Source organism: Pavona decussata, unplaced genomic scaffold (genome assembly GCF_977016875.1).
Source record: "Pavona decussata unplaced genomic scaffold, jaPavDecu1.1 SCAFFOLD_158, whole genome shotgun sequence".
NCBI lineage: Eukaryota > Metazoa > Cnidaria > Anthozoa > Scleractinia > Agariciidae > Pavona > Pavona decussata.
In genome coordinates, this window is record NW_028145570.1 from 900264 (window position 1) to 919181 (window position 18918).

Sequence of the window (18918 nt, forward strand, 5' to 3'; positions counted from 1 at the left end):
CTCTGAGAGTCTCTTATATGAAACTGATGGTCAATAAGTTTCCCGCTTCACTCTGAGCGGTAATAATAACATCTGGAGGATGGGATTCTTGGCACTGTTCCTTTTCAGGTAAGTGACGTGGCTTTTGTCTTCTTTTTATTGTCATGGTAATCATAATGGGTACGCATGAAAATAAAGCTTATTTCTCACACGATTAAATTCAACTGAAGAGCATCGAACAACAACAACAAGAAAGCAACCAACCATTTCTTTTGATTCGTCGCACGTCATGTTTCAAAGTTAACACGGTGAGTTTTGAATTTTCCTTGCAATTTTGCTTCACTTTCTTATGTTTGCTACGAATGCGAAAACCGGTTTTTGCCTTCACAAACGGATAAATGGATGGACGGGGGAAACTCTATGAAAACCGCTGTCTCTTGAAGACAGTAAATGCAAAAGTCTATTGGACGGAACTTAAGCTTACTCTGAAACATTTAAACTACTTCTAAAATTAACACAGATGGATAACAGTTTATGGCAGCAAATTAAGAGTGATTTCCATATGCTAATTCTGAAAAGATTCTCTGCGGTTGGGAGATTGTAGCTATCACCTCATTGGGATCAGGCTCACTTTATCTTCTTTCAAGTTTATACGATTGATGCGATGATAGCAAGATAGCGGGGTGTTATATCCTCAGAGCGCCTTTATAAAGTGAAATCATTTCACGGACTGACTAGCACTGTTCATTAAAAGATTGAAAAAGCATAGTTCCTGATTGTTGATGCGTAACTTGAGGAGAAGAGTTCGGGATGTAAATAACAGCTACAGTAAACTAAAAAAGAAAGTGTTTGTTCCGACATAAAATTGATTTATTTTCCGTTTTGACGAATCCATGCACCGGACAGTGTCATTCAACATTCAACACTGCCACGTAAAGCTCCCAGCCTGTATCGGCCACTTGGATCTGGAAATACGTGCATTTGAACAATGGTTGCTATTGTGAGGGCACGAAACGCTATGAACGAAGTTACGACAATCATTCTCCTTCTCTTCGCAACTAATTTGCATTATCTTATAGTCCGTTGAACTTATATCATTTTCGATTTTACAGTAAACTCACTGTATTTTTTATTCCCAAAGGTTATTTCAATAAAGTGATTATTAGTTATTGTTATTAATTTTTACTTTATAGATATGCTTAGACAGTCCCGCCGCTGAACTGGCATATTTTAAGTCATTTTTATACCGTTCGATTAGGTTCGATTGGGTTCGGAAATCGAACTCAATCGAACTCTCACACAAATGTTTTGGTTCGATTGCGTTCGATATCCGAACTAATCGAACCCAATCGTCCGATTAATTTCGATTGGGTTCGATAAAGTTCGATTACCGAACTGTTCGATTAGTTACGTCGGGTTGTACTGCAGTTTACTTTTCAAATGGTCGGTGATCCCTACCTTTTTCCCAATTCTCCATGAATGGTAGTGTGATGGCGAATCGCGCTTTCAACTGAGCTTTCATCTTCCTGGCAGCTATAACACGTCAAATGCGAAGGTCTCACAGAGACCTTCTCTCGACCAGAGATAAACACGTAATCAAGAATTAATTGTTTATAGTTTGAAAGGGTAAGAAAATTGTGTAGTGCTTTGGAATTTCAAATCGGTCATGAATCTTTTGATACGGGGGCGTATTGTTGAAGGAACTTTTGGGGAATTAGCTGGGTTCACTTCAACAAAGATCCAATAGCTTCTTCAGTTGCTCTTCTTTATTACTCTGACATGAGTTCAGCTTACTCTGCTCAACAATCACTTCTCTGCTAAAACTAGATGGCACTCATTTTTTTCTCACTCGACAACCATCGGCTTAACGCAAACTAAATCTTACGCAAGCCTCCTGTGATTGGCTGCAAGGAACTTATTTGCATCCGTGCCTTCGATCTATTAACCAAGTCAAAGACATTTTTCTAGAGAAATATCACCATGAAACTTGAGTTGTCCAGTCAATACAAAACAGGGAGACCAATATAAAAATTACAAAGTTCAGACTTATACAATAAGGTTTCACAAAGATAATCTGAAAAACAGTAAAAGTTGTTGTTTAAAAATTGTACAAGAAGTCGATTCGTTGAAGGTGTTAGCCTTCTTCATCGAAAGTGATTGGTTAAAAGTTTCCATAAATTAAATGAGTACGTGGTCAACAAAATCTAAAGCTAGAATTATACATTCAGTACGTGGCTAATAGCAGAATTACAACAATGGATATTTATCTTCACAATCACCCTAACACCATAGTATTTAATTTCAAAAACACCCTAAAATAACAGGTATTATTATTTAGATATATTCCTCTTTAAAATGAACACCAACTACCATGAATTCGGGAAAAGAACCTAAGAAAATCTACCAAAATTGACTAAAAATAAGAACAGTAACAATATCCTGGAATAAACCGTCGAAAGGTCAAGTTGAGGAAAAACTTATAAAAAGTAAGGTAAACAAGGTGTTATCTTTTGTAGGAAACGTAATTGAAAATATTTTTACGATCACAAGTGTTTCCGCGGAAACGTACAGCTCCTCATGCCGAATTCATGACAGGAGAATTTATGCGTTAATCACACATTAAGAATAACTAAGTCGAACTACAAGGTATTATTTCTAGAGAGATGCATAACGAGTCAACTGGCCTTTTTCTGTGATATTCCCAAAACCGAAATATAATTTGTAATAAGTCCAAACACCAAATAAAATTCCTTTAACTATTTTAAGCCCAAATAATTGCGCTGTAAATATTTTTCATCATTGACAATTTTATCATCTATCAGGATTATAGTGTAGTAAATCGCTTGTTTGAAACTGCGAAGAGCCGCATTTCAAATAAGAAAGTATGATTGATATCACAAAAGCCAGACTTCATTTAAAACATAATTTAACTATGGGAGCGCTTGTTCGTGTCTTGTCACGAGGGAATTTTCCGCGGGATAAAACGCAATTATACTGACGAGGCATGTAGATCACTTTCATTATCGGTCTCCAGGGCCATAGATATGGCGGTTGACCGAGCTCTATCACTCTTCACCTGTCGTAACCAATCAGATCAAATGCTTCGCCTACAAAATCCTGCTGTGATACAAGCCTTCAGGCAAGCGAGCTCGTGTTCACGGCAATAAAGTATGGTTACATTCCTAGCAAATGCTTTAGCGACCTGACTTAGAGTTTCTTAATTGCCTATTTTTTAATCAAATTTTAGACCCAAAGCCATGGCAAGAAATGGATACAAGAAGATCACCAACGCCACAAATACGGAAAAACTCAGCATTGTGTCCCTTCTTTTCTTCCGATGGATGAACAATGTCTTCAAGACGGGCAATGAACAAACTCTAGACGAAAATGATTTTCTACCTCTGTCTGAAAAAAATACAACCTACTTTGTGACTGAACAGCTCAAAGTAAAATGGGACGAGGAAATCATAGATTGCAAAGAAAAGGGTAGAAAACCCAGACTTTGGAAAAGCGTAATGAAGATGCTCTCTGTCAAAGACGTCATTTTTCTCTTCTTAAACTGGTTCATAAATGCATTTTGTCACATTATGGAACCATTGCTTCTCGGATATTTCATGGCGTCCCTGTTGTCAGCTGAATCTCAGCGTATTTTTCGGCTCTATGGATGTGCGTTAGCTATGGTCATCACTTTTTTGGTTGGTAGCCTTACTGGACACCAGGTTGCATACAGATGTGAACTGCTGGGTATTAGAATAAGCAGCGCCCTAAAGGGACTTATTTACATGAAGGTAAGCTGTGGACGGATCTTTGTTTCCATTCTTGGCCTTATTAGCGGCCATTAGCATAATACATACATACATACATACATACATACATACATACATACATACATACATACATACATACATACATACATACATACATACATACATACATACATACATACATACATACATACATACATACATACATACTTACTTGTATTCTGGGTAGAATGTGTTTCGTAGAGCGCTCAATTCGTTTGATTGAAGAGCAATGTATAATTCTTGACAGAAGTTCAGGCTTCAGGTGTTTTCATCGTTTATTGCAATAAACGATGAAAACACCTGAAGCCTGAACTTCTGTCAAGAATTATACATACATACATACATACATACATACATACATACATACATACATACATACATACATACATACATACATACATACATACATACATACATACATACATACATACATACATACATACATACATACATACTTTATTTATTCCAGAAGCAGACTATATATACAAATAAAACTAAGAAGAAAAGTACTTCTAGAAAAGGAAGTTTGGAGGTTAGCCCTATGCGAAAACTCCCTCAAATAAAAGAAAAACAAAAATAAGTATACATAAATCGAGATCTTTAGAGTCAAATATTCAAATACATTTTGAGCTTAGATTTAAAAGGCTTAAAGCTATCAGCTTCCACTATATCACCAGGTAGTTCATTCCATAATTTCACAGTTCTAACGAAAAAAGAATGTTTATAACAGTTAAACTCCTTACTAATAAATGCACTCTATAAATTAAAAGAGCTTGGCAAGCTTAGTATTTTTTGACAATTCAGCGTGGCATGCTAAATAGTTTTTGTGAAACGAACGTTAAAAATGTGAAGATTTCACCAAAAATGTATTGCCACGCAGACATACATTCTTTGTAAATTTTACGGTGAGTTTTTGAAAGCTTGTTTCTCTGAGAGAGTTCAACATATCACACTAATATTTTCACTGACTACCAAGACTGACATGTCCTTTTAGTTTCCATTTTGTTTGGTATGTGATGATGAGGCAAAATTTAAACAATGACGTCACCAAACATTTTCCAATAAAAAAAAAACAAAGTGCAATAATAATAATAATAATAATAATAATAATAATAATAATAATGATAATAATAATAATAACAATAATAACCGAAGACACACGTAAGTCGTTCATCCTCAGTTTTCTTAATTTGTTAATTCTCATTACGTGTTGGTTAAAGCTGGCACATTTGAGAAAATTATAACTAAGTGATTTATGAAAGGAAATGTGATGTAATATTTCGGATTCTCTACCACTGACCTACAGGAAACTCGTGGAGCTAAGGCCATAAAACTAGGTTCATGAGACAAACATCCTGCATACTACTAGGATTGGAATGTCAATGAGCGGCATATGCGTAATGAAAGGAAATGTGATGTAATATTTTTTTCCCAATCCTAGCAGCATGCAGGATGTTAATTTGTCCCATGAAACTAGTTTAACGGCCTTAGTTCCCACGAGTCTCCTGTAGCTCAGTGGTAGAGCATCCGAACTAGTAATCGTAAGGTCTTAGGTTCGACTCCTGAAAGGAGCACTCGGAATTTCTTTTTCCGAGTTTGCCTCTGCATTACTGAATAACACATTATTCTCATAAGTGATTTATTTAACAGCGCCTTGCAACCAACTCACCTGCAACCTCACTCTTTATTGCATTCCGTTTCTCTTACTAGTATCATCCGCTGGTAAATAAAGTTGAGATCCTCTTATTTTTTTTTAATTTTCAGACTCTTCTTCTTGGGAAGGATGCATTATTAAAATTTACAACAGGTCACGTGATTGACCTTGTATCCAACGATGTTCAGCGATTTTTTGACCAGAAAGTTGTTAAGTGGTTGTTTTTTGGCTCGATGGTGTTCATTGAAATCCCTGTAGTAATAGTTTTACTCGTCTATTTGATTGGCTGGCAGTCTCTCCTGGGAGTTATTTTCCTGTGTTTCCTTGGGCCATATTTCGCCGTGTTGTCCTCTGCTAGTGCCTTACTGCGCTTGCGCACAGCAGCGGTTTCCGATAAGCGCCTCTCTTTGATGAACCAGGTGGTCCATGGAATACGAGCCATCAAAACGCATGCGTGGGAGGATCAATACCGAGAAAGAATAAAACATTTAAGAAGGTATGAGTAAGACCTGAATTGCCCAAAAAGTCTGCAAGGACCTAAAAATCTAAAATTATAATAACCCATCTGAATTTATTATTCACTAGTTAGCTTCTTCCCATTGACAATGAAAGGTCTTCAATCCCCATGGGCAGAAAGTTACTTTAAACATTCGTCATTTTTTTTTTAAATATGACATCAACGGCCAAAACTAAGTTGCGGGATTTTTTCCAATCGCGTCTGACAATATTTGTTATGACATGTCAGGGCCGTTGCCGCATGCAGACAGTGATTATTCATGTTTTGCTACCCATCGTCCAACCAAAGGCTTTCAAAGTGTTCTACCCGCTTCATTAAGGGTTTTATCTTCGATGATTGATTGATTTCGATCCATTTTAAATGTAATACAAATTTTTCCATGATAAGTCGCAAGCTTGTTTACTGTTTTGTCTTTTGGAAAAGGCCTTTCCTTTCGACAAAAGAACGTTTCAGGAATTTTAAATGAAAAGTTTTGGGTGAATACACCTTATTCCAAAATGGCAGCTGCCTCAGACGATCTGGGTCGAGTAGCACGAGAGCGAGGCATCGAGGGCCACAATTCAATGTTTACATGTGGTAGTATAGTCCGAAATATGCCTCAAAACTGTTGTGTTCCCGGGTGTAAGAAAAAAGTTTACGAAGAGGATGGCGTTAAAATATCTTCCCATTAGTTCCCTGAAGACAGAGGGTTTGCTCAAGACACTTTAAATCGAGAAATTATCTCGTATTACTTACAGGCCGTAAAAAAAGGTTAAAACCGACAGCAGTGCCGTCTATATGATTTTTGGAAGCAAGGCTCCCCGGTAAAGAGGAAGTCCACGAGGAAAAGAAGTCCTGTATAGCGAAAAATCGTGGCGAAGGGGTCGGAAACAAGTATAGTTTATTCTTTCTTGGAGAAATCATTTCATATTTTCCTCCAGGCGCTCTAATAGCAATTTTATGTTAGAGAAGAGATTCTTAGTAAAATATTTGCGCACTTTTGATCAACACAGAGCAACATCTGTGTGACAGTCCCCCTTTAATTTTAAATTAGCGTTGTGGTGTTATTCTTGTATCATACTCTCCAATTTTATGATGTATTCTGTTCTATCTTTTGTCTTTGTTCTTTTCAGACAAGAAGTAGACATTATCCGTAAAAAGAGTGCCATTCTATCAGGTATCACTGCTTTGGAATACACTTCAACACCAATAGCGACCCTGGTGTCTATAATCACTCTGGTACTAACTGGTCAGCCACTCACACCTGTCAATGTTTTCATGTTTCGCTCTTTTATTAGTATGATACGAATGTCCATTTGCACAAACTTGGCTTATGGTTTGCTTGAAACAAACGACGCGTATGCCTCACTGGCCAGAATAGAAGAATTTCTCTGTTTAAACTGCTTTGATCCGGGTGCTGACTGTCAGGACGAAAAAAGTGTTGTGATTTTCAAAAGAAATAACCAGATAGATCATAGCGAAGAAAATGAAGAAACTTCCTCACTTCGTGACGTGAAAAACTCAACGATTTTACAGGTGACAGGACTTACGAAGAAACAAACCAAGCGCGAAGATGAATTTATTCTACAAGATATTGAATTTACCGCCCAGTCAGGGAGCTTAACAGTCATCACTGGACCAGTAGGCAGTGGAAAATCTACTCTTCTTTCAGTAATGTCAGGTGAACTTCAAGATTCAAACGGGACCATAAGCTACGATGGAACTCTTGTTTACGTACCCCAATTAGCTTGGGTCTTCTCTGGGACTATAAGAGAAAACATTTTGTTTGGTGAACCATACGATGAAGCCAAGTACACCAGAATCGTTGACGCATGCGCCCTGAAAGAAGACATCCAGCAATTTCCTGATTGTGATCAAACGATTGTTGGAGAACGTGGTGAAGTTCTAAGCGGTGGCCAGCGGGCGAGAGTAAGCTTAGCTCGTGCTGCCTACGCTGATGTAGACCTTTACCTATTGGATGACCCCCTGAGTACTGTGGATTACAAAGTTGGCCAACAAATCTTTGAGAAATGCATCAAGGGCCTACTGGGCCACAAAACGTTGGTGATAACCTCTCACCAAGAACAGCACATGCAAGAAGCCGATAACGTGATTACGCTTTACAAAGGTCGTGTACTGGGAAGAGGAAGCTTCACTGAGTTAAAAGAAAAAGGTATTCTGAATGCAACTGTTGATCCGCTCTACAAGAAATTGGGCGAAAACAAGTCACAGAACAGTACTGATCGGGAGAATGAAGAGAAAGATGAAGATACCGGCAACTTTGGCAGAATTGTCTCCCAAACCAATGAAGCCCACGGTCTCCAAATATTAGAAGAAGATCGGGTAATCGGAGTGGTGTCTTCTAAAACTTACTGGAACTATTTTAGAAGCGGAGTATCTTGCCCGGTGATCGTTGCAGTAATTTGTTTGTGCCTTATTACTCAAGGTAAATCACAGCATTTTTGCTCTTTTTTCGAGAAGTTAAGTGGGGTAACAAGTAACCACAATTATGTGTTGTCTTTAGTTTTCAGACATATCATGTTTTATGATTTGGAGTGCAATTCCAAATTAAGTGATTCTATCAGGAGTGTCCAAAGGTTTTTTCAGTTAAATATCTGCTCGGGAGGCCCGGTATAATTGTCCTGAAGTTCGGGATTTATTGGTACACAAACATTAGAATTTTCTGAATTTTCTTCAACTCGAGAAATACAATTTCTTTCACTAAAACCGGCGACTAAAATTTCATCAAAAGTACCCGTAGAGATTTCAATGAAGCTGTTTACTGGACAAATTAAACGATCTGTAAACACTTGAAAGAGGATTTTTTAAGTCATGATTATATTTAAATGTTGTCGCCGGGTTCCCGTGTTCCACTGAGATCAGTTTGTAAATTTCCTGGTTTTCTATGAAGATTATTTTGAAACATTGAAATTATCTATTTAAACTTGCTTGAACTTAGCAGCGTTTACTTATTATAGGGGTCGTTTTAAAAAACAATTTCTGAAATCCTATCCTTCAGTATGTTCACCGTCCCATATGATGGAAATAAAACTAAGAAAAAAGTGTATCTGATTGGAGAGCTAAATCCCATAAAAAGACCTTTACTGATCCAAAATTGCCACGCATTGAGGACTCGCCCTTGAAATCCTGATAAAATTTCAGGAAGAAAAATCAGACTGGAGAGCGTCGTTTGGCCTTCAAAATGCTATTACAGCTTTTCTTTAATTTCGGTTAATAAGACTGTCGCTCTTCATTAATTATAAGACTAGGGAATAAGTCTTGAGTAGTGACCATGTTGCATGGACATGAAACGCGGACATGTTAGAGGGACATCACCACTCTTAGATAAAAAACGTTTTCTGCAAGAAAACATTTTGTCAGCTAGTTTAAATTTGGGCATCGTGAAGCGGGGTCAAAGTGACCGAAGTTTTCAATGTCGTATCTTGTGCCAACTTTCCCTGCGAAAAAAATAGAACTGTAACCAATAGAAACGCATTATTCGTTGTTCCTAGTGTATTCCGCCCTTTGAAACGGTGGTATTTATTTATTTTCATCTTTGAAGTTGTTATTCGTCTTCTTCTTTTTCAGTAATGATAGTCTCCCCTGATGTGTGGCTCTCTTTTCTCACAATGTGGCCTACAGATGCTCAGCGAAACAACACAAACCTAATTATCTATGGTTGTCTGGTCGGTTCATCTTTGATATTCGCTATCTTTCGAGCATACAGTTTCCTGGTGGTTTCTCTAAGATGTTCTGAGTGTCTTCATAATAAAATGGTTGTGGCTGTTTTACAAGCACCAGTCCTATTCTTTGATTCAAATCCCGTGGGAAGAATCTTGAATCGGTTCTCTAAAGATATCGGTCTTTTGGACGAAGTATTGCCTAAAATTTTTTTAATGTCCATCCAAATGTTTTTGCTTGTGTTGACGGGAGTTCTTGTTCCAGTTGTCACAAATCCCTGGCTTCTGTTTGTTGTTGTTCCACTTTCTGTTTTGAATGTGTGTATTTCAAGGTATTACTTAAAAACCTCCAGAGAGATCCAAAGGTTAGAGTCGATTTCTCGTAGTCCCGTTTATTCTCATATTTCGGAGACTCTGGATGGGCTGGACACGATTCGAACAAGGCAAAGAGAAAGAGATTTCGTGGATCAGTTTTACAGGTAAGTGTAACTATTTCAATCCCCGGGGGTACTCCTCGGAACTTTTGGTAGGGCTGTGCCGCTTGGCTCTCCAAACCCTGACACTATTTCAGACCAAAATGTGTAATTTTCCGGTATCGTTTTTCAGACCTGGCCTGTAAAATCCATACCCATTTTTCAGAATCCATACCCATTTTCAGGCTTTCAGACCAAAATGGTCGAAATCTATGCCTTATAGTAGACCAAAAATGATCACAAACGATACCCTTTGAAGCAGCACATTCCTACTGATATAGCTCAAATAGGAGAGTACCACTCCCCCCCCCCCCCCCCCCCTCGTCTCCGCTACGGGTTAAAAACACAACACAGTGCTTTACGTAGTAGGTAGCTGTCACGATAGGACTTAACTGTAGCCGGAGACAAGATTTCGTGATTATCCAGGCTGCTAATGATGCAAGAAATGCTGAAACCACTTAAAATGAGTTCCTCTAGGCAAAGTTCAAAATCTAATTAGCATGAATCAAGTTCGACGTTAGCACGACTGGGGATTAACTGCATTTTTGCGCTCAATCCCACCCTTGGGTACCCCAGTCTTAACAGCAACTTAAGGCGCAACTTTTCACACCACACTTCCCTACTGCAGCTAATTAGGTATGTCGGCAATTTCCGATAGTCACCACCTCATCTCCGCCAATTCTCGGCATAATTCCCTCAGCGCACAAAACAATAATAGCTCTTGTTTACAGGTGTGATGAGGTATTTGATCCGGTACATTTCTTGATTTTTCAAAAATACAAAAAGTAAAACTTTAGAGTCCTTATTTAAGTGATCAATGATTTATCGTTGCAGGCACCAAGATGTTCAAAATCAGTCATTAATTATGGTGGTGGCAGGTGAACGATGGCTTGGTGTACGTTTGGACCTGCTCACTCTATTGTTGGATGGCGCAGTGGCTGTTGCTGCAGTTTTGGTGTCTCAAGATACGGGTAGGTATAAAGAGAAAAAACTACAGCAGGGCGGGGTGGCCCTTTTCTGCTGTACATACGTTCTGTGCATCTCGAGATGATCTGAGAAATACGACGGGCTTCTTAGGGTCGGTGCCTAGTAATAATAACTAAAAATACCAATGTATTATTGCTGAAATATACGTGGTTACCCCCAATTTTCGTTTTGAGTTCCTTAAGTTGTTAAAATCTCCTTTTAACACACAGTCTTAAAGTTTATAAAAATCTCCGCATTAGGAGGCACCGGCCTTTATGTGCCCTTAAAGAAGGCCCGTTTAAACAGTTTCAACATTTGCTTCAACATGCGTTCAACACAGTTGTTAAACCAAATGTCGGGTGCGTTAGAACAGGTCGTTCAACATTGTTGAAAGCGTAAAAAATGTTGAAAGCTTGTTAAATCAAATTTAAATTGGTTTCAACTTTCATCAGTTAAACATCACGTCAACAATTTCTTTGTTCTTGAAAATATTGAATGGTGTTGAAACCGTCTGAACACTCCGTTCATCCAACATTTGGCCAACTCCGTTCAACTTTTGTTGAACGAATATTGGCAAATGTTGAAACCGTTTAAACGGGCCTATTCGCAATAATGATACAATATTTTTAGAACGTCCAAAAGGGGTTATGCGCACGACTTTAGGTGCCCGCTCGTTTCATGCCTCTGCGCCTGCGCTGTGGAACAGCTTGCCTGCGCACATCCGCACGATTGATTCGCTAGCACTATTTAAGAAATCTCTTAAGACTTATCTTTTTAAGCTAGCGTTTTAGTTTCGCATTACAATGTTATAGGAGTTTTGTATTTTATTTATTTACTTTTTATTCATTCATCCATTTATTCATTATTTATTTGTTATTATCATTTATTTTAGTACTGTTATTGTAATGATCTATAGCAAAGAGCATTTTTATTGTAATATCTATTGTAAATATTAGTTTTCTTGGATTGTAAAGCACCTTTGATCATTCTAATGTTAAAGGGCGCTATATAAGTAAATAAATTATTATAAATTATTATTAATACTCGCTCGGTCAATCTCTCATCAAAGGCAGCAAGAGGGTTCCCAGCTTGCAATTCACACAATATTTTTATAGTTGTCTATTTTGATGTTCTATTCATAAATCAACGTTGCAATAATTTAATTTGATAGTGTTCATTTGCTGAGAAGGCATAAATTGACATAATTGTCAACTGGATTTCTTGGAAGGTAATGTATCCTAGTCAACCATGCCTTTTTCCTTGTTTATGATTACGACGTTGTGATCAAATTACACTTTGAGCGATAAAAAGGTCAACAATATAACAAACAAAACTAGTATTTGTATTCTCAGCCCGTAGTATTCTCCCTTTCCTTTCTTATTTACTCTCAAATAAAGGCATTTGACTTATTTCCTGTAATTGGGTATTTCCTAGAATACCTTTCAGTATTGCCGCGTACGCTTTTTTTTGACAACCTTTGTCAAAACAGCTGTAAACGTTACTCTTAAAATAGCAACCTGCTCAGCAGTTGGTTGGACAGTAATTGTCATCTATTCAATAATTGCATACTTTCGTAGATTCTTTAATCTTTTCATCCTTATATCAGCCTTATTATCTAATTTTATTGTTAGCTATATATAGTTGTTTATCGTCATATTTTATTATTGAAAATTAGGTATGAAGCCGGATTCCGCCTGTGAACCTAACAGACTTAATTATTGTATTGTACGGCTTTTTCCGGCCCCACTCGCGCTAATTTTTAATTCTAAACAGCACGACGTTAATCTTCGCACCCCTTTTGAACAATTCTAAAATGTGGAAGATTAGCCTCACTGACACTTAAGATTAATTCTGACTTGGAAGCTTGATGTTCAGTGAAATAATTCAGATTGATATGACAACTTGGAATGACGTTAAAACATTGATCCAATACATACCTCGGACATAAGTACGTAAATTATGATCATCCGGGTGAGTGTAGTCCTGAGAAGGTGGCTTTGACGATCTGAATGGCCTCTTTGGTGTTCAACGGAGACTTAAGTCTAAGTCCGGCCGGAACAAGGCCAAGATCTTTGCAGCGGTGGTTAAACCAGAGTTGTTGTCGTATACGTCTGACGTTGCCTGCATAACTGATGTAGTTGTTAGCAAGTCGTTCGCTCTGTCGTCCAAAGGAACGTAAAATTGTAAATGGTTTGAACCCAGGAGTCATGTCATAAGTACGTAAATTATGATCATCCGGGTGAGTGTAGTCCTGAGAAGGACTGTTTGTGGTGACTTTGACTGACGTTTCGACAACCTGAGCGGAAGTCATCTTCAGAGTCAAGTGAATTGTGGAACGTCTGACTGTACGACTGACTGAACACAAACGAGCAACTAGAAATGGTGATATCAACAATCACATTGCTGAGCACCATTTACAAACGAACCACAGAATCGACTGGGACTCTGCCAAGTGCATTACCTACAGTACAAATTACTATCGACGACTCACTCTGGAAAGCTGGTTTACTAACTTAGAACAAACGACTACCTAACTATACAAACGACTTATTGACAAAAACAACGAAACAGACAAACAATAGACATTTTACTAACAATAGACCCACGAACTTTTTTGACTAACAAAAGACGGATCGAAACGCACCAATCACTTTTTACAGTCTTCACAGCCAATTTCATCACGGCTTACTGACAAACGACCAATAACATCTGGACTTCGTTGACCAATCAGGTTAACAACCAGAGACGTATATACCACCTACTGACGTTCCACAATTCACTTGACTCTGAAAATGACTTCCGCTCAGGTTGTCGAAATGTCAGTCAAAGTCACCACAAACAGTCCTTCTCAGGACTACACTCACCCGGATGATCATAATTTACGTACTTATGACATGACTCCTGGGTTCAAACCATTTACAGCATACCTCGGAGTTAGCTTGGGTCATTGCTGATGCCAGTCTCTTCGAGAAATTGTCTTAGTCAGCTCGTTTTGAAAAATGACAATTAATTATGGTTAACTTTGCTACATCACTTCCAAGATTCCATTGAAAATTTCCTTGAAAATTAACAGTTCAGAAAAGGAGACGAAACATTCTAAATAAACCCATTGCGTTCTTTCCGGAGTCGAAAACGGACTTTGTGATTGCAAATTTCTATGCAACACAATGCACGTTTGAATTAGAGGAAAAGATCAAGAAACGTCCTCAATTTGGTCTTATTTTTTTTTTACAGATTTTATTTGCAAAAACATCACTATGTACTATTACTTTACATTACACTACTGTTTAACACACCATCCATCACTTACAATACAATACTAACTGTCAATATAATGCTAACATAACAATACAGTACTAATTTATGTATTTTGAACTGCGGATGAAAGATCAAATAGAAAGAAAGATCCTTGCAGTTAGTATGCAACTTAAGCAGTTGCGAAAAGAAAGCCTGTGAAAAATTCAGGCTTGAACGGGATTCGAACCCATGACCTCTGCGATGCCGTTGCAGTGCTCTACCAACTGAGCTTTCAAGCCAACTGGGAGCTGGTCATATAGCGAGTTCGTAATATACCCGTGAAGGATGAATAAATGAATTTAAATATATGAAACATATACTAATTTATCACCTACAATACGATGCTTGTTTTCAATACCTTACCGATACATTTGGTGATAAGTTCTATATATTCTTTATCGGTAAGTAATGAGTTATTAAATTTTCAAAACCCTGGCCCTCTCTCCGTTTCTTTTTCTTCGAGGTTTATACACAGCTGTAGTTCCGAATGATCTGAGAAGATATTGGGAACTATCTGACAATCGGTAATCAAATGTTGCATATTTCGAGACGAAATAAAGTAGTCTAGCCTGCATTGAATTTTCAAGGATGCATTGCTCCAAGTGAAGCCAGGAGTGCCAGGATGCTTTAGGCTCCTCTCAAACGAACGTCCTCCACGTTTATCGATGTCTTTCAAAGCACAATTAAAATCTCCACCAAGCAGCACCTTTTCATTAACAACTTTGTTTAACACTGATGTGGATAAGTCCCTGACTGTTTGGTCGTTTGGAGCATAGATATTCAAGAAAATAAGTTTTGAACCATCAACAAGCGCTTCTGCTAAAAGGTATCTGCCATTTTTGTCAGAAGTTGATTTTTCAATCGTTACATCTAATCGTGGTTTGAACAATATCATTACGCCTCGGCTGTGCGTTGAGCCATGACTAGCGAGAATTTTCCCACCCCATTCAGATTCCCATAACTTTATAGTTTGTGTTGAGGAGTATGTCTCTTGTAGAAAAATGACATGTAACCATCTAAATATTTGTCTTCGCTTTGAGGTTTTGTTTAAGCCCCTCTCAAGTGATAGGATTTTTAGGCTCATCTAAGTTATGTCTAAAAAGAAAAAAAGGAAAAAACGGTGCAATTTGCGAATTTGTTGCTTCGTAGAGGGTGTTGAATAGAATAAGCAAAAATAAAATAAGAAATGAAGAGATTTACATTTCGCGGTATAGAACAAATATAATGTACGCAAAAACACTGGACTACTGACGAAATAAACATGTACAAAACTACGCTATGATATAGCATACACTAAATACGAATACTTACGCGCCTGAATTTTCAGTCGGCACAACTTTTGACTTGGCCAGACAAACTCAAGCGCCTGAAAGTTTTGGCAATGACTACTTCCTTTTGTTTCGCGCAGTTGACTAACCGCTTTCCATTAGTTGACCATAAAACGGGAAACGTTTCGTTTCCGGTCCGTGGTAGATCCTGCTGTCGATAATGAGTTTTCTACGTTGGAAAATGCTAGTTTCCTTTCCTGTCTTGCCTTCTTTAAGACTGATTGCAGCTCCTTCCTCACTTCGCCAACTTCTTTTGGAAAGTCGTCAGCTACTCAAAGTTTGGCTCCTTTCCTTGGGATTTTTATGTGGGCCTTGACGAATTCATTGCCTTAAAAAAGGAGACTTTTGCTATAATCGGTCTTGGCTTTGATCTCTGCTCCGTATTTGGTCTTGTAGGGATACGGTGGACTCTTTCAAATTCAATTTTGTCGACGTCGCGTTGAGAAATTTTCATCTCTTTTGTTAGAAAGCGCCTCAGCGTTTCTTCGGTGTCGCTCGGTGACTCTTGGTGGTTGTCCTTTATGCCAAAGAATTTAATATTGCTTCGCCAGGTAAAGCAATCTTGTTTCATTTGGCGTCGTTCTAGTTAGCTTACAGAGGCTAGTTACTTCTTCGCATCGTTTAACTCTGTTGATATTGACTTGACAGTTCCTTGTAGTTCATTTACCTCATTCTGCGTAAACTGTAAGCTTTCTTCTAGTTGTGCGATTTTCTCTTTCTGTCGTTCGAATTCCGATAGCAACCAGAGTACTTTGTCCAACTTTTCTTCTATTTGTTGTAGCTTGTTGCCGCACAGTGAGCAGTCATGATGATTGCTGTCTGCTGTAATAACTTCTTCGTCAGTTTGCGAACATGAATTACGTTGCGTAGAGGTGATAAGCGTGATTCGTCTGCGCTCTTATTAGCGGTTTAAAAAGTTGTTTATCATGGCCGAAAACACATTCTTAAGCAGGCAACAGCGGAGCGACGACAAGTACCTACGCCATGCTTGACGTCTCGCCCCAGTCCCTGTCGTAAACGGATAACTTCGAACAGTCGAAAACGGGTATTTTGATTGAAAGAATTCTATGCAACATAATGGTCGTTGGAGTTAGAGGAAAAGATCAAGAAAAGTCCTCAAACACATAATTTGGACTTGTTTGTTCCGCGTTTGAAAACAAGGGAAAGTTATAACTGGAAATGACCAACAAAATAAAGCAGTCATGCCGTGTCTTAATTGCATCATCAACAATGCTCGTTAGCATACCTTAGCACGAACAGGAAAACTAACTACAAATAACTGCAAATGGAAATTTGAGCATGACATGTCAAACAGTGTTTCAGCCGAATAACAAATTTCACAAAGAATGTATCGCTGGGTGACAAGAGCTGCCACGTAGCCATAAATTCTTTGTAAATTTTAGTTATTGAAAGCTCATTTCTAAAATAGTATTCAACATATCACACTCCCTGGTTACCAAATGTGACAAGCTCTTTAGTTTATGGTGTCCACTTGTTTGTAGCATGTTGTTTGACGTCAGCAAAGATTCTCCTATATGCTTCATTCACTAATAAAATGCTTCTTTTTATTTTCTCAATTAGCCCTCGCCGGACTGGCCTTAGTTTACGCCTTTCAGACCATGGCTCTGAATCAACTCGCTGTCCAAAAAGCATCACAAGTCGAGAATTTAATGACGTCAGTTGAGCGAGTCATGACGTACACCAAGCTTGAATCTGAGTCTGGATACAAAGTGCAACGACTTCCCCCGAAACACTGGCCACACGAAGGAAATATCACATTCCAAGACGTATCACTGACATACTATCCTGGGGGACCTCAAGTGCTGAAGAAAATTAACTTAAGCATTGAAGGAGGAGCAAAGATCGGTGTTGCAGGCCGCACGGGTGCAGGGAAGTCATCATTTGTGGCGGCTATTATGCGCATGCCAGACGCTGATGGAGAAATAATACTTGATGGAGTTGGAATAAAGGAGATCAATCTCCGAGAAGCTCGGAGATGCATATCCCTTCTTGGCCAGCACCCTGTTCTTTTTAGTGGATCCGTGAGGAAAAACCTCGACCTTATGGAGCAGTTCAAAGACGCGGATTTATGGCGAGCATTGGAGGATGTGCAACTGAAGGATTTCGTGCAAAGCCTGGAGGGACAGCTTGATTACGAGTTGTTGGAACAAGGTGAAAATGTCAGCGTAGGAGAGCGACAGTTGATCTGTTTGGCTCGTGTCTTACTGCAGAGGAACAAGATCATCATTTTGGATGAACCAACTGCGCATGTGGATCCAAACACAGAACAAACGATCTGGGACGTAGTGCGTGAGAAACTGCAAGACTCCACAGTCATTACAATAGCTCATCGTTTGCACACAATTAGAGACTGCGACAAGATTTTAGTCTTAACAAATGGGGAAGTTGACGAATTTGATAATTTTTATACACTCGTAAATAGGGAAGGAAGTACCTTGAGTGAAATGGCTCGAGTTTCCGGTTTCTAGAACAGGATAAACGTTTTGATTAAAGGCATGAGCAGTCTTTGCTTTTTCTTAATATTAATTAAATTCTAAGGTACTGTTTGCGAGATACAAGTCGAGACTGCTGAGGACACTTCGCAACTTATCCACATCCACATGGATATTTGGACAAGAACTGTGGAGTCACCACCATCTGACAATGTAATGTTTATTTTGGTTTAATCTGATTATTTTAATGGTTCATTTGCTAGATTTATTCCATACGTTTTAATTGCTGTGACATGTTTTGGTAATCAATTTCCTTGATTTTTATATTTTTTAATACATTTGCTTTAACAAATTGTGAAACACTATTTCGTTTGAAACATATTTTTTCATCTATTTAACTTACAGATTTATTGATCTCGGTAGACTCGGTACATCTATATCCATAAAGATCCGCAAAGAAGGGAGAACGGCCTCACTTTCTTGTTACATGACCGCTTCACTCTTCATACAAAACATTTTAAACAACATATTCTTATTTTTCGAGATAATGTGCTTTCTGGTATCTTTTTCCAAAGGAAAAGGTATTTCTCCAAAATTCGGGAAAATTTCACGTATATGATGGCAAAGGAAAGCAACAAGAAACAAGGAAACCCAAAAATAAATTAGGCATGCGTTCTCCTTCGTCGAACCGACAAGTGTTACTACGAACCCGAGTCGATAACAGGTTTTATCACTGTCGTTCATTACAACAATCTGCGCGCTCTTATTGGACGAAACACGTCACGT

The 18918-nt window shown here is 38.3% G+C and overlaps 1 protein-coding gene across 1 annotated transcript; it reads left to right on the plus strand.

Annotated features, from left to right (window-relative positions):
• Positions 1-219: 219 nt before the first annotated feature.
• Positions 220-18496, plus strand: LOC146465016 (ATP-binding cassette subfamily C member 4-like). The gene is made up of 7 exons (XM_085129047.1): positions 220-287; positions 3227-3767; positions 5550-5935; positions 7069-8381; positions 9524-10094; positions 10923-11059; positions 17261-18496. The coding sequence occupies exons 2-7, from the start codon at positions 3237-3239 to the stop codon at positions 18166-18168; spliced, it is 3846 nt and encodes a 1281-aa protein (XP_084985173.1). The 5' UTR covers positions 220-287; positions 3227-3236; the 3' UTR covers positions 18169-18496.
• The last annotated feature ends 422 nt before the right edge of the window (positions 18497-18918 follow it).